Source organism: Eurosta solidaginis, chromosome 5 (assembly GCF_040869045.1).
Source record: "Eurosta solidaginis isolate ZX-2024a chromosome 5, ASM4086904v1, whole genome shotgun sequence".
Taxonomy (NCBI): Eukaryota; Metazoa; Arthropoda; class Insecta; order Diptera; family Tephritidae; genus Eurosta; species Eurosta solidaginis.
Genome location: NC_090323.1, coordinates 53460467 through 53476831, shown reverse-complemented (window position 1 = coordinate 53476831; position 16365 = coordinate 53460467). Strand labels below are relative to the sequence as shown.

The following is a 16365-nucleotide window of genomic DNA, read 5'->3' as shown; positions in this document are numbered from 1 at the left end:
ACAATTTATAGAAAGCAAAGTTCAGCTAGGTGGCATGCTAATTGAGATAACTACAAATCCCTGAAAAACGAGGGAATCTTGCGATCGATTTTTGAGTAACTTGCCGGTGAGCTAAGCCGTGGGTCAGAACCCGGTGACAATACAATATTTCATCAAAGAAAATTCACTAGGTGGCTCGCGGATCGAGATAGTAAGAAAACAAATTTTAATTTGGGAATTTTCAATCCATTTTTAGCAAACTTCCCGGTTACCTAGAGACTTGAAACTTGGCACTTTGTTATAGGCCTGGTGAAAATACAACTTATAGAGAACCAAGTTCCACTAGGTGGCGCGTTAGTCAAGATAACTGCAAATCCTTTAAAAATGGGGTGAATCTTGCGATCGATTTTCGAGTAACTTCAAAAAATTCAAACGGTTACCGTGAAATTTTTGAACTGCAAAAATTAGCCCTACCACAACTGGATTGCCCAACTCGATGGGGATCAACCTACAACATGATTAAAAACATATATAACGCAAAAGATGTGTTAGTTAACATCGAGTCAGTTAAAAATAAATCGCAGGATGAAAACTTTGAAGTAAACGATAATTTTTGGGCTTTTATAAAAACGTACTACACAGTTTTTGAACCACTTCAAAAAACTATTATTAAATTTCAAGCAGAAGCATTGCATTATGGTAACTTTTATGCCCAATGGCTAAGATGTAAAATATTAACAGAAAAAATTTTGCAAACATTTGATGTTGATGATTCACTGTCTCTGACAATTGGAAATAATCTTCTTCGAAATATTGAAATTAGGACGTCTAAATTGCTATCGAACGAAAGTCTAAATGCTTGCTTATTTTTGGATCCACGTTTCAATCATACCCTAACAGCCGATAAAAGAGCAGACGCAATCACATATTTAAAAAAACTGTATGACAGAATAAAGGAAATAGGATGCATTAAATCCGACAGAAAAAATTCGTTAAATAATACGTCAGTTATATTGAATGAAGATCGCCACGAAGATGAAGACGAATACATAAATGAATACCTTTGCCAAAACTTGGAGGCCGGAAATGACAACGACTTTGACGTGTACAAAAAAATTTAAAATTTTAAATTATATTTTCAAGGAATCAACACAAACGTGCCTGAGTTCTGGAGATAGAGGGAATTCGCAGATCCAGAACTATAAGCGCTTTCTAATATATGCTTTTCGTTACCTCCAACGCAGGTAATTCTTAGAGTCAAAATCAAAAGATAGTTTAAAGTAATTTTTTTAATATTTAAAAAATGTACTTTAAATACCTTTTAATTTCTTCTTAACTATTTAGTTCATAGTAAGTGATTTTAACTAAACAAATTATAAATATTAAAAAAATAGCTTTACTACTACTATTTATAATGACTCTTAATGAGAAAATTTTAGCTTTTAAATCGATTCATACTTAATTAATTAGGTAACCATTGAACGGGCATTTTCATCCCTTAAGTTAATACTTACGTATAACCGCAACCGACTGGGCCAGGATATGCTAGAGGCCATCCTAATTATAAAGCTAAACCCGATGTATTGAGATAAAGCGGTTAACGATTTGCCCCTCTTTGAAAATATGGATGGAATAGTGGATTCAGTGGACTAATTTCATTTTCTGTTTAAAGTTCTGTTTTATGTTTAACTGAAAAGTTTTTATGGAATTACTTACTTAATTTGGTTTTAATTTTTTTTAATTTTATCTGAACATAAGAAAACTATATGAATTAAATTTACAGAGGTACCCCTGAAAATATAAACAATCAGCCTGAATTTCACCAAAAACACAGCGTTTTTTTTTTTTTGCAAGCATCTACTGTAGGAAAATATGTACATATCTATTGTCCAGGCGATTTGTTTCAATCATTTGAATTCATAGTCTAAGAAGTTACGCACAATGCATTTAAACAACTCATAGTTCTTGTAAGCAGCAACAGTAAACTGTTGTGCAAAGAACTGTGGCTGTCGGCTAAAATACATTCGTCGTTCGTTGTCGTCACTTTAGCAGTTGGTTTCATTTAAGTGTTTGTATATTTCATTTCCATTTTATATGTAGCTATTTCATACCTAATGCGATAGCCGCGGTTATTAAACAAATATTGACTATGCATTGAAACTGAAATAGTTATAGTTCAGTCAGCAATCCGAACACTGTTTGGAACACATAATACATACATGAATAGAAAGCGACCTATAAAAAAAATCGCCGCTAGGTGGCGCAGGGATCGAGTTATTCACAAAAATCGTATTTGTGGTCCGATTTGGCTCATATTTTGAACACATAATACATACAAGAATAGAAAGCGACGTATGAAAAAAATCGGCGCTAGGTGGCGCAAAGATCAAGATATTCAGAAAAATCGTACTTGTGGTCCTATTTGGTACATATTTGGAACACATAATACATACATGAATAGAAAGCGACCTATGATGTCCGATTTGGCTCATATTTGGAACAAATATTACATACAGTCCGGTAGAGATGACATCAAAATATTTTGGAGTTGGAGGAGGGACAAGCATACGTGGCGCAGAGTCCAGTAAAGTCTTTGGAAGGATTATGTATTGAGGACTTACATTGTAACAAATTGTCAGGATAGAGTCCTTGAAATAATGAGTCACTAAATGAACTAAATAGAATAAGAAATAATAGGCACTTAAATAAAGACTAAAAATTTTAAAATAAAATAATTAAAAAAAAAATTGTAAGTTAAACGGTTTTATTGAAAACAATATTTACATGAAGTAATAATAATACTAAAAGCTAGAAAATAATTAGGTAGGTCCTAGGTACTAGTCATCACACCCCTCGTCAATCTACGGCGTTGGTCAGACAATTAAATAAAAGCGTTGGACGTGTCAATTTCTATTGATAGTCATATATAAGACCAGCTGAACCTTAATCAGGTGATGCTACGCCTCACATTTTTAGAAATTTCACGCCCCCAACGCTTATATTTATTTGTCTGTTCAACGCCCTAAATTGATGAGAGGTATGATGACTAGTACCTAGGACCTACCTAACTATTTTCTAGCTTTTAGTATTATTATTAGTTCATGTAAGTATTGTTTTCAATAAAACCATTTAACTTAAAAATTTGTTTTAAATTATTTTTTACTGATCGACACTTTCTCTTTGTGCCCCTTTGTGTACCGTTCGACATGCCTTCGGATATTGTCGGACAGATCCTTTTTCTACTATCCGTTATTCCCCTACGGGTACTGTTTTTTGCGTCCTCTTTGTACCCCGGCAGGTGCTGTCATACAGATCCTCTTTGTTTTTACGGATTTTATAATTTTATAACTCGAATTAATATTCTTAATTTTTTTTTTCATTTTGGTGTTTTAGAATAATAAAAACAAAACAAATATGACGATTTTTTAAAATAATTCTATCCTATCATATTTAAACTTTTTTATTTCTTTTCTGTTTGTTTTTTATAGTTTTTTTTTTACCTTTATATTAAGTCGCTTTCATGTTTGTCCCCTCATTTCCATACGAATTTTTGACCCACGTAAAAGTCTTTTTCGGTAACTTCCCGTTGAGCTAGACACTTGATATTTAGAACATAGTTCAGATCTGAGAGATATTACAATGCAAGTGAAAAAAAAATCGGCTGGGTGGCATCCGGTTCGAGATATACAGAAAATTAAATTTAAAATGGAAATTTTGCGATCGACTTTTAATTAACTTATCGGTGATCCAATACTTGAAACTTAGCACATAGTTTGCGAGTCGATGGCACTACAATTTGCGTAAAGCTAAATGCCGCCAGGTGGCAGACGAATCAGAACCCGGTGACAATGCAATATTTTATCAAAAAAATTCCGATAGGATCAAGATATTAGGAAAATTAATTTTAATTTGGGAATCTTTCAATCCATTTTTAACTAAATTCCCGGTTACCTATAGACTTGTAGCTTAGCACATAGTTCGAGACCCGGTGACAATACAATTTATAGAAAGCAAAGTTCAGCTAGGTGGCATGCTAATTGAGATAACTACAAATCCCTGAAAAACGAGGGAATCTTGCGATCGATTTTTGAGTAACTTGCCGGTGAGCTAAGCCGTGGGTCAGAACCCGGTGACAATACAATATTTCATCAAAGAAAATTCACTAGGTGGCTCGCGGATCGAGATAGTAAGAAAACAAATTTTAATTTGGGAATTTTCAATCCATTTTTAGCAAACTTCCCGGTTACCTAGAGACTTGAAACTTGGCACTTTGTTATAGGCCTGGTGAAAATACAACTTATAGAGAACCAAGTTCCACTAGGTGGCGCGTTAGTCAAGATAACTGCAAATCCTTTAAAAATGGGGTGAATCTTGCGATCGATTTTCGAGTAACTTCCAGATGAGTTAGAGACATGAAACTTGGGCCGTAAGTCAGAACCCGGTGAAAATGCAATATTGTATCAAAAAAATTCCGCTAGGTGGAGCATGGATCGAGATATTGGAAAAACTAGTTTTGAATTGGGAATCTTGCAATCGATTTTTAACTAACTTCCTGGATATATAGAGCGTTGAAACCTGAATTATAGTTTAAAACTCGGTGACAGTGCAATGTTTGATCAAAAAATGTGTGCTACGTAACGCACAAGTCGACCTATTTAGAAGATTAGGCCATACCTTCATGGATGGCCTCCTGAGTGTTGCAGGCGTTGTAGAATTCCACCTCGATGAAGGCCCAACTCAATGCACGTCCTTGCATACTTTTAGGCGTACGCGACTCTCACCACGATTCTTTTAGATTTTCAGGCGTATGCGAATTTCACCACTATTTTAAGCTGTGCAAATTAAGTAGCTGACAAAAAAGCTGGAATTCTCTTGTTATGATGCGAGGTGGAATTCTTTTGTTTTCGCCAGTGTTGTCAGCGAAAATTCCACTAATTCTATTAAATCTTGCTATTTTGAACAAATAAATAAAGATAAGAATTTTCACTTAGGAATTACTTAAGTTACTAAGCAAAGTTGCAATTGCCTTTTTGTAGGCAGTACTAAAAAATTTAAAATAAAAAGATGATAAAAAATTTTAAGGACTACTTTTATATAAATGGACCACAAAATAGAAGGCAATTTTTCCTTTAATACAGACATAGTCTTGTTGAATTTTTACTAAAAAACTTTAACAATAGCTTTTGTAAAAGAATTTTTGGATTTAAAATTATAAAGGTAGAGTGCGTGTTTATATTTTAAATAATCAATTAATTAATCCCTAGTACATGGTTTGCCTTGAATTGAAAGACTGCGCTCCACCTTTATAGTTTTAAATCCCAAAATTCTTTTATAATAGTATTGCTAAAGTTTTTTAGTAAAAATTCAACAAGACTATGTTTGTATTAAAGGAAAAATTGCCTTCTATTTTTGGTCCATTTATATAAAGGTAGTCCTTAAAATTTTTTTGTCATCTTTTTATTTGTTGTTTGTTTTCAATTGGCCACACAAATTTCAAACTGACTGGTTCCAAATATACCCACAAGGGACTAGAGGGGATTATACCCCAATGTGGACAAAAGAGATCAATCGGGGACCGCACTCCTTAGGGATTAATCGCACGATTTTTTGCAGCGTACTTAACTAGTACTATTAATAAAAAAATAAATGTAAGGCGCGATAACCTCCGAAGAGATCTAAGGCCGAGCTTCTCTTCCAATTTGCGTCGTGCTCCTCTTGATTTTCCCTACAAATTGGCCGGACGGGACCTACATGTTTTATGCCGACTCCGAACGGCATCTGCAAGGCAGATGAGTTTTCACTGAGAGCTTTTCATGGCAGAAAATACACCCGGAGCGCTTGCCAAACACTGCCGAGGGGCGACCCCGCTCAGAAAAATTTTCTTCTAATTGAAAAACCTTATTTCTAAAATTTTGATGTTGCTTTGCCCGGGAGTTGAACCCAGGGCATACGGTGTGATAGGCGGAGCACGCTACCATCACACCACGGTGGCCGCCAACTAGTACTATTACTTGTGTGCTTAATTCTGCTTTTGTTTGATGTACTGTCATCTGCATAACAATTCTGCGAGCAACACCAAAAAAAACACGATAAATATAATAAATTAAAAAAAAAAAATTATAATCTTTTTTTGTTTTTGTTCTTATTACTCCCTGCTGTTTTCTTTTTTTGTTTTTTGTTTTTTTTTTTTGTTGTGTGTTGTCATTAATTGAGTTGGTTGGTTTGTTTACTTGCTTGTTTCTTTTGACAACCTTGACTTTTTCACCAAACACTGGCTGCTTAGCACACAGCTTCACAGCTGCTCAATTGCTCATCAGTCGGTTCGGTAGCACACCTTTGTTTGCATGATTAGTGATGTTTGGCTTTGGCTTTTCTAATGCTGTTACGTTTGAGGTATCTTCGTTTAGTTCTTACTATTTATGTTGTTTTAAGTTTTTGTGCACTGTTATTGAACAAAATTCGTGCTTTAGCCATTGGCGTTAATTTACTATACATTAACTTGTTGCTTTAAGGCATTAGGCTTTTTATTTTGCATATTGTTGCGCTTCAGCTGTGTTGTCATATTTATTCACTTTTTTCAGCTTGAAAATTTAATACTCACACGTTCGTATGCGCTTAGATGCTCATTTGAGTTCATTGCATTTACTCGATACAGTAGCTTAATTTGACGTGGTTTTGTCGTTCTGCAAAATACGTTATTAAAATGTCATAATACTGATATTTGAAACTGAAATCAAATTAAGATTATAAATTTAGTTATGTTGTTGCGAAGGTTAAGGTATGCGCTTAACTCAAATATTCAATACAGCAAAATGTTCTTTATTTACAACACTTTTACTGTAATAGTACTTCACAATTAAATTACTCGCGTACTTCACTTACAGTATCTTAAAATTAAATGATTGATTATTTCTCAGCTTGCGCTGCTTTTATACTCTAGTTTCCTCGTTCATCTTTTTCTCCTAGGGTCTAAACTTTTCATGAACAGCCTTCTCAAACAGTTGCGTATTAACTTCTCATTTCTGTATCTCATATTCACGTTCTCTTCAAGTATATGTGTGAATAATAACTTCTACTGTTATTTACATGTATGTGTAATAACGTCCTTCTGTGCAAATGTGAGCTGTATATATGTATATGCGTCTGTTTTATTTTTCTTCTTCGCTCTTAGCTGCAGTTTATATATGTGTGATTACTTGCTTTGCTTTATGGTACAGCATTTGTTACTAGCAGCATTGTGATGTATCGTAATGGCTAATATTTTCCACAAATTAGCAGCAAATACATTAAATGGTTCAAAATTAAAAAAAGGCGTCACTACCAAAAACTCCTGAATTTCGATGTGTAAATATACATGAGTACCTCTAGAAAACTAGATTTTTAAAGTTAAGTTCAACTCGCGCAGGGTTAAAGGTAAACTACTGTAAGAGTAACCTAATCGATAGTATCCCAACAGGCATCTCAATGAAGAGGGCCCGCCTCCTAGAAACTTGAGGAGTCTACTCCGTAAGCATTATGAACAAATCTGGTACTTAAGAATTCAGCCGTACAGCCCATTCGCATAACATGACCTAGCCAGCGAAGCTTTTGGTTTTTTATTCCCTGCACTATCTTCGTATCTTCGTAGAGCTCATACATATCATTATTATACCCCCTTCGCTGGCATCACAAGCAGGACCTCTAATCATAACGGGTTGGCCGAAAAATAACACAAAACCGCTTTCGAATTGCATTTTCATTCGAGTCGAGTTACATAACATGGCTTCAGACTTGTTATGAGCTAATAGTTTTCGTAAGGTATTTGCTTCACTAAATCTGAATACCGGGTTGTATTGGATAACGTTAGTAGGTAAAGGCATAAAGGAATCGAGATAGATATATTTTGACTTCAATATAAATTGAGATACATATCTTTACAAAATTTAGTATGATGGCTTATGATGGACAGAATAAGCCTCTATTGAGGATGGGTGTAATCGCAGGATAACCACAGCCACTTGATGATGAAACTTGACTTGTAGTTTGGCCTTATGAAATTGTTGGAACTTCGAAAAAATAGAAAAATTCATTACCAAAGATAGATAAGGCACCGGAACTTGATATATTGGTTGATTTTATTACTAAAAATATTTTGTTAAATACTTTGAAAACTGGACGTGGCACTGTTTCCTTTTTGAAAAAGAAAGCTTAAACGTTTGTAATTCGTAAATTAAAAGTGGTTACGATTAATACTAAATATGAATATATACATTTACAATCCTCCCCAGCGCGGATACTAACCGTCAGCCAACTTTTTTCCCCCAAGAGGTTTAATGAATTTAATACTCAAAACTTTCAATTTTAAAGTCATAAAGCCAGATTTTAGTATGACGCTGCTCTAGAAATTATGTATATGATTTATGGTATTCATACAAGCTGAGAGATCAATAAGGTGATGTGAAAGGTGGATGTGAAAGCCGTGGCCAAAGCAGCAGAGATACTAGAAATTGTTCATAAAATTAAAAAATATTTCACTGAAATGAATAAAAACTTTTTATTTTTATATTAACTTTTCATAATTTGAGGAAAAATTTTTATTCAACTTTTTTTCAATCCAGCGCCCGATTCGTATCGAAATCAAGTCAAATCAATCATTAAATCAAAATAGCTCTGAAATAGGGAGTCCGAACCACGACAAATATGAACTAGAGACTTCGCGAATTAGTTGGATTTATAATCATAATTTTTATAAATAGTTTGCCAGTTTCATATTTATAAATTGAGTGAAGAATGGATTCCGATACGAATCGTAACACTCGATACGGGGCCAGAATATTTGATTGAATATATCAAAAAATATTTGCATTTGTCAATAGAGCTAGACCTTATGTAACTAAAGCACTTTTCACCACTTTAGTTAGACCGATACTACAACAGGGATCATTAGTCTGGAATCCAAAGTATCGAGTTCATGCAGATAGACTTCAATCAATACAAAAGCAATATTTACTTATCTGCGCTCTGCGCACATAATCTTCCTCCTTATACTCTTGCAAAGCACACAGGCGTAATATTTATGGCCAAACTACTGAATAGATTTATTTCTACCCCAATTATTTTGAACGAAGTTAACTCTAATGTCCCATCCCGAGTTTCAAGACAATTCAAACCTCTTTTTGAGGCAGTGTATAACTAATTTCGAACTAAATGAACCTTTTCGGTGTTTGTGTGAGGATTTTAAAACTCATTCTAATTCATTTGACATAACAGATTCACTTTTTGCCATAAAGAAAACTATCCTATCCGATCTTAACTCATAACAAAAAAAAAATTAAATTAAAATTTTACGTACTAAAATGTTCATTTACTTAACAATCTATATATATAAAAAGAAGTGTACATTTTGATTGTCACTCCATAACTCGAGAACGAATAGAAAGATTGCCATGAAATTTTTAGGAAAAATACAGGAAGGAGAGATGATGGTTAGTTGATTTTGAAATCCCAAATCGGTTTAGCCATTCTTGAGTTATGATTTTTTTATAAAAAATTCAAATATGTATATATGTATATAAAAGAAAGTACAAGAACGGATGAACCGATTTGGCTGAAAATTGGTGGAGAGGTAGGTCAGAACCAGGGAGCGGACATGGGATACTCTTTATCCCGTTCTGGCTAGGGTCTTGAGATCAAAACGTGGACCTGGGCAATCCTGGGATATGTTTGTAGAGTATGGGTGTCAAATGGAAGCTGTTTAAGAGTACTTTGATACTGGGGGGTCTCGAGATATAGGCCAAAACATGGACCCGGATATCCCTAGAATGTGTGTGTATTATGGATATCAAATGAAAGCCGTTGCTGAGAGCTTTAAAGTAATTTTCATTGTGATATTCGATTTAGTCGCATCAACCTGGCAAAACTGATAAATATGCATGCGAAGCCGAAATAAAAACATGAATTAATAATACTCACATACCTATTTATATACGTCCTATTCGATTTGCCTGAAATTTGGTATATAGATTTGCCTATATTAGTATTTACGATGCTTTTTTCCGGGAAGTAGACCAGAGACGGATTGGGACTGTGATTAGGACCAAGGCTGGGACTGAGGCTGAGACTGAGATTCGGAGTGGGACTGGGACTGAGACTCAGAATGGGACTGGAACAAAATACATACCACCAAGAATGAGAAAAACTTGAGAGAAGAGAAAAGAGAGAGGGAAAAGACTGTGATACAGATAGAATGAGACGAAGATGGTGATAGATGAAGCGAGAAATACGGAGGGAGGAGTAAATAAAAAGATTAGGAAAAAGTGTAGAAGGTTGACGGCAGAGTTAGACGGAAAAAGCTTATTAAAATGTATGCAGATAGACCAAAAATTTAGGGCAGAACAACGTCTGCTAATATAGTATATGTTTAATTTCCAACTGTGATGTATAATACTGAGCTGATTATTTTTGTTCTGTAGCTGAGCAGTTTTAGACCTCGCCGCTTAACAAACCTCCGCCTATCAACTCGACAAAAACAAATCCATGCGTCATGCGGATGCGCGCCTCGCGTCGGTTCGGCTGGCTTTGGAGGGTATTAATCCGATGAGTATTATTATTATTTTTATTACTATTATTATTACGAATTAGCTCAGTGAATAAGAACACTGCAAAGATGCGAACCTCGACTAAAAATCCAAGTCGATGACAGTTTGGAAGCATTTCTTTGGCGCAAAATCAATCGAATTTTTTCTTCGTTTTCAGCAATGTGTTTTATTTGTAAAGAAGCAGATTGTGGACTAGGCTTTGGTCCCGTATTTTCCAATACGACAATTAAACCTATTCTAAATTCAGGCAAGCCGGAAGCCTTATTTCTCATTGCCATACTATACTAAGTAATGCCTTTTTTAGTCAGTAGAGGGTTTTAATCCCATTTTACAGCAAATAAGTGTCCACGTCCAGGCAAGAGGGTGTCAGCCTAACGGAAGAAATTGTACCTAAAACTTAGTGCATTAAAAACTTTTCTATAACACATCTAAGTAAAAACGTGTGTAATTAGTTCAAAGTCAGACAAAAGGTACACTTAAAAGATCATCAGCTTTGCTGGACAAACGAACAAAAAATGTATGTCTGTAACTGCAAAAATGTATACTAATGTCCGCCACTATAGCACACAACAATAATAACGAAAGAAAAGTCTTTTGTATATTACAGTAATTTTGGCCTATACACTTGCCATTATTTCTACTTGAATATTATTTCTACATAAATATATAACAGTACATGTGAATATCTTAAGCGTGCCTACGAATATGAAATGAAGACAGCATCTTTCTTCACAGTTATTATGGTACATATGTTTGTGCAAAAATTTGCTCCATTTTCTTGCATCATATAAATGTGTATGTATGTAGGTACACTTTTACTTCACTTGAATGAAAATTAATTGTAACTTTTACTTGTGAAGCACAAAGAGCAACACTTGAGGCAAACGTGACGCGTCAAATGCACACGTGTAGATGATATGAAAGTATATAATTTTCAAGTCAAGTAACGTTGAGAGGTGTTAATTAATTTGCAATTAACATAAAAGCATATAATGGGATCATTGTATTTACTAAACAATAATCATGTTCTAAGTAAAGGCAAGGTGTGGTCATATATGCCTTTGATGGGGTTGAAGGTATAATTTTAATATTAGGTTTGCTGTTCAAGTCTTCTATTAGTCACTATGAATATAATCGTTGCCACTGTTGTATCAGCGTGCTGTGTAGATATGTTAAAGCTCCGTCATATAAGCAGTTTGTCATATAGATGCGTAATGTGTAGATTGCACGTATATTTAAAGAGAAGGGCAGATTCAGTGACACAGGCGCCATCTGATATGAAAAATTAGCCAAATTCCAACTTTGCAAGGAAAGAATAAGAAGAAATATTTGACATTTATTTAGGGTAATGGTGCTTTCACATTATGCAAGTCAAATTACTTTTCCCACTCCTTGGTAACTTTTCTGAAATTTTTTACATTTAAAAACTGCAATTTAACAGATGAATAGGGCACAAAATATGATGTATATTGGAACGATTTTCCATCATCCCTTGTCTAATTTGGTTTCGAAACAAACCGGTCTCGGTGTCGATATTCGTTCCTGAAACATAATTTTTCCACCCTGTCGGAAAATCAACAAAACAAAATAAGACAAAAAATATGTTAAGAAATATATTTCTTCTATAGTGAGAATGTTGATACCAATGTTTCGCAAAATTTTTTATGTGAATGGTCAGGGCGAAATAAACTTCAATTGCCAAGCCTGTAGTTCCTTCATATTTACCAACGCAACATCTTGCGTGATTGTGGTGATATTACTGGAATGCGTAACATTGCGTTGAACGCATCTATATGAAAAACTGCATTGTGTCCCGGCCATTAGGCTCGATTAGATTTCATATGGCGCGCAGTGTTGCTTTGTTCAGCTGTTAGAGTTCTCCAGTATATTGATGGATCAAAAAATATTCGAGAAAGTAGATATTTGTCAAGGTACGTGTGTGCAGAAAGAAGTAACATGATTTTATTGTATACTCTACGTAATGCATGCATGCTCACGACTACGACTAGGACTTCGTCTACTACTCTCTATTCGGCTACGACTGTAATTATATTACGAATATTATTATAATATTTCGCAATTTTGCACTAATAAGCTACTACACATTTAGTTCAATAGCACAAATACAAATAATTTTATACGCTTTTACGCTTATCTCATTCGTTTTAACATGGTTGCACTTCAAGCTCATACGCTTTTATAGTAGTACGCACCACCCTAGTACATTTTACGTATAGTACGGCAGTACGCTATAGCTTCGAGCAGTTACAACACACACATAATCATCGCTTGGTCTGCGCAGCTTTCATACCCTCAGTTCGCCTCGTTCACCTATTGCACCCAGGGTCTAGACTTTTCGCGAACAGCCGTCTTGAATAGTCGCTTATTTTTTTTCTCGTTTATGTACCTCTTATTATAAACTACAGATATACATGTTGTATATAAGGCCATACGCGCACTTTATTGCCATCTACATGTGCGTGAAATATTATCCTCGCGGTTAGCTACTGGTTACGTGTGTGTGTGAATTATTCTCTTCGGTTCTAGCTGGTGGTTATATTTGTGAAATATTCTTAGTTGCTTTTTAGGTATGCGTGTGTATATGGCTTACTGTTGTTGTGTAATATTCACTTACTGGCAGCACAGTGACGCATCGAAATTGCTAGCTTTCGCCATAATATGCTTTCAGAGAGCTAAAATTCATGCCCTCAAACAATTTCAGCTTTTTTAAATAAAAATTCAGTTTCACAATTTTTGTCACAATTATAAGTTTTCTATTTCAATTGTATGTACATGTGTTTTTACAGTAGGGAATTTTTCACACACGTTAACTTTCGGCAGTAAACTGGAATCTAGATAGAGAAATACCCCGAATGAAGAAAGTGACCTTGTGTGAAATTGGTATAACATTTCATTTAAAAAGGAAATACGACAAAATCTTCAAGGCTTTAAATTTGTAAAAAATTACGTATATGACACCTTACGCAAAATAACATGATCACTTTTTTGGTGACAATTGAGTTATCTACTTAACAATAACTAAAAACAATTCTTCCCATCTATATATTTACAACTGACTTTTTTCTCTCTTTTCAGTCCTTCTTTGGACGCACATATAACAACATTTCTGCCATTGCTGGCTGCAAAAACAATGGAGATTGCATTATTAACAAGAAAAATCGTACCGCCTGCAAAGCGTGTCGGCTGCGCAAGTGTCTATTGGTGGGTATGTCGAAGAGCGGTTCACGTTATGGACGTCGATCAAATTGGTTTAAAATACATTGCCTACTTCAGGAACAGCAAAGTGTTCCAGGTAATGGTCCAGGTGGCGGGGGGAATATTGGTGTAAATGACAATAACGCAAGTCGAGCTAGCTTCGAGCAATTAGCGCGCCTGCATCAGCTACAAGTACGTCAAACGTATCAAGACAAAACAAATCCCTGCATTAAATCCGCCAGCATGTCACCCACCGCAGTGTCACTAAGTGCCGCTGCTGCAGCGGCAGTTGCAGCTAATACTAGAAACTCACCACCGGAAGAACACGTGCAACGCAATCTGCTAAATAATGCAGCAAAATTTCTCAATGGTGTTGCTGATAGCGCGCGTCACCATAGCCAACAACATACGGAACAGCAAAGAGAGCATTCGCATCACCACACACAGCAACAGCTACACCAACATCTGCCACGACATCACACACACCACCACCACCACCACCCGCACTTGCCAACATATGGTTATAATAAAGCGGAGACAAGACTTAGCGAAACACCAAGTGATTCTGGAGCTTCCTCGGCTGGTGATGTTGCCGAAGATGCACACAGCAGCGTTTCAGGACGTCAAGAGCGCCATTGCAATTCAGTACAGCATCATGCGTCAGTCATCTACGATGATTTAGAAGCTGCAGAGGCGCGTGAACGACGGCATCAGCAATTATTGGAAATTTATCGTTCGCACTCGGAACCGCTACATAGTCCATTCAGTCATTTCGCATTTCCCCGGCATATGTCACCGCTGGGCGCACCACCACCTGTAACATTACTAAATACTTCAACTACTGACAGCTCGCCTGCGCATCTGTTGCCAGATGCTTTGAAGGAAGAATTCAAGCGAGTTAGTGAAGTTGCTGCTGCAGCGGCGGCGGCAGCAGCAGCAGTAGTCGCAACTAGTTCCAACGTTGCAGGCACAATGCAAGATGAGCCAATGGACCTGTCATTAAAAGGACGTGAAATTGAGGAACGGCTAGCAGAAGCGCGCTCGAGTTCTGATCAAAATCCTGCAGATTGTAGTAATTCAATGACGTCGTCGCCACCGTCTCACGCAAGCTCCTCACCAACAACGTTAAAAGGTGATCCAAAGTCAGCGCCATCGCATGCTGTGATACACAAACCAACTCCACTGGATTTGACATTGGTGCGTTCCCATACACTAACGGGCTAAATGGCGTTAGTTAGATTTGTAAGGTCTTTTTTTTATTTATGCAGTTTTTTTCTTTTTACAAATATATAATGGTATATAATTACATACAGATATATGTAGATTACACTTCATAAGTGGCTGTTAACCTTCTAAATAGTTTTCGCAGTCAATTGCCAGTAGCATCTTTGTAGAGCTTGCTTGACGTTAACTACTCTATTTCTTTCATATTTTGGAAAGAGTAAAATTTCGCTTGATCTCTAGACTGGCTGGTTCCAAATAAAAAAAGCACTTTAATGTTTTAGAATTATGACTGCTAACAGTGTGTAACAAAAGTTTTTGAATGTTTGCCGATGAAGTCAATGTCGTTGCAGTGCGACTATTTTTATTTATCATATTAAAAAAGTCGCAAGAGCTCTGAAACCTTTTTAAATTTGAATGGCTCTAAAAGCCCTTCCCAATTCCGACTATGTGGTCAAAGGCAAATTTATCAGGTCTAAAGCCATACTAATAAGCTATTCTTCAATCCTTCACACGATATGCATGTCTGCATTTTAGCAAGGCTAAGTCCGTGCTAGTTGGCACCGTTTTCATGGTATCTTACTTGTGATACTTCAATGGTCAGGCTTTATTATTATTATTAGGCCTGGAAGCACTGCGAAGTTTGTGCAGATCTATTGTGCCTGACCATTCTGCATAATTTTGTATGTGGAGGCTTTTGATGTATATGTACCTCTTCAGGCTCTTTACTCTATATTTCTTAGGGAGTAAGAGTCGCACCACCTAGATGGGAGAGTCTCTGCCTTGCGTGTTTCATCCATTTTTACAGTGTCCCGTGTAGTACCCACTGAGTGTTATTGGATCCTCCCTGCTTAGATTAATGGTCAGGTATGCGCTGGGTCTTTTTGATCCATGTTTTGAATATCACTATTCTGACTTCATTAAATTTGTGTGAAGCAACATTAAAGCCATCACATTATATTGCTGGCTTGGGTTCAGCATCTTCTTCTGGCGTTTCATCGCAATCTCTATTAAAAGGACATAGAAGTTTCCCTTCTATAATCTAAGTACTTTCTAGACATCGGTTACCATCGGTCGTCGTCTCGTTTGTAACTGATTTTTTGGCAGCATTCGCCCACCTTTTTCCTGTTGGTTTGCAGCCCAAGCTCCTCGCACACACCTGTTTACCTTTTCAACTCGAGCTCACACTCCATTTTTTTTGCGTTCAATCTTATCGTTGTCCCGTACGCAGCGTCTTTTCTTTCGTTTGCAACGCGGCTTTCTTCATCATATAAAGTGCTCCAGGGATATGCTAATATATCCCTGCATTTTATAAGGTTAACTTGTGCTCTTAGAGAGCATATGTCAGAGTCGAATTAGGAAATCATTGTTC

General features: G+C 36.1%; 1 protein-coding gene across 1 annotated transcript in view; it reads left to right on the top strand.

The window, feature by feature from the left end:
* The window catches only part of eg (eagle), a 128681-nt gene extending 113398 nt beyond the window's left edge, over window positions 1-15283 (top strand). The window contains exon 3 of the mRNA XM_067787379.1: window positions 13653-15283. Coding sequence (XP_067643480.1) covers window positions 13653-14996 — 1344 coding nt within the window. The 3' untranslated portion in view covers window positions 14997-15283. The remainder of the gene's footprint in view (window positions 1-13652) is intronic.
* The last annotated feature ends 1082 nt before the right edge of the window (window positions 15284-16365 follow it).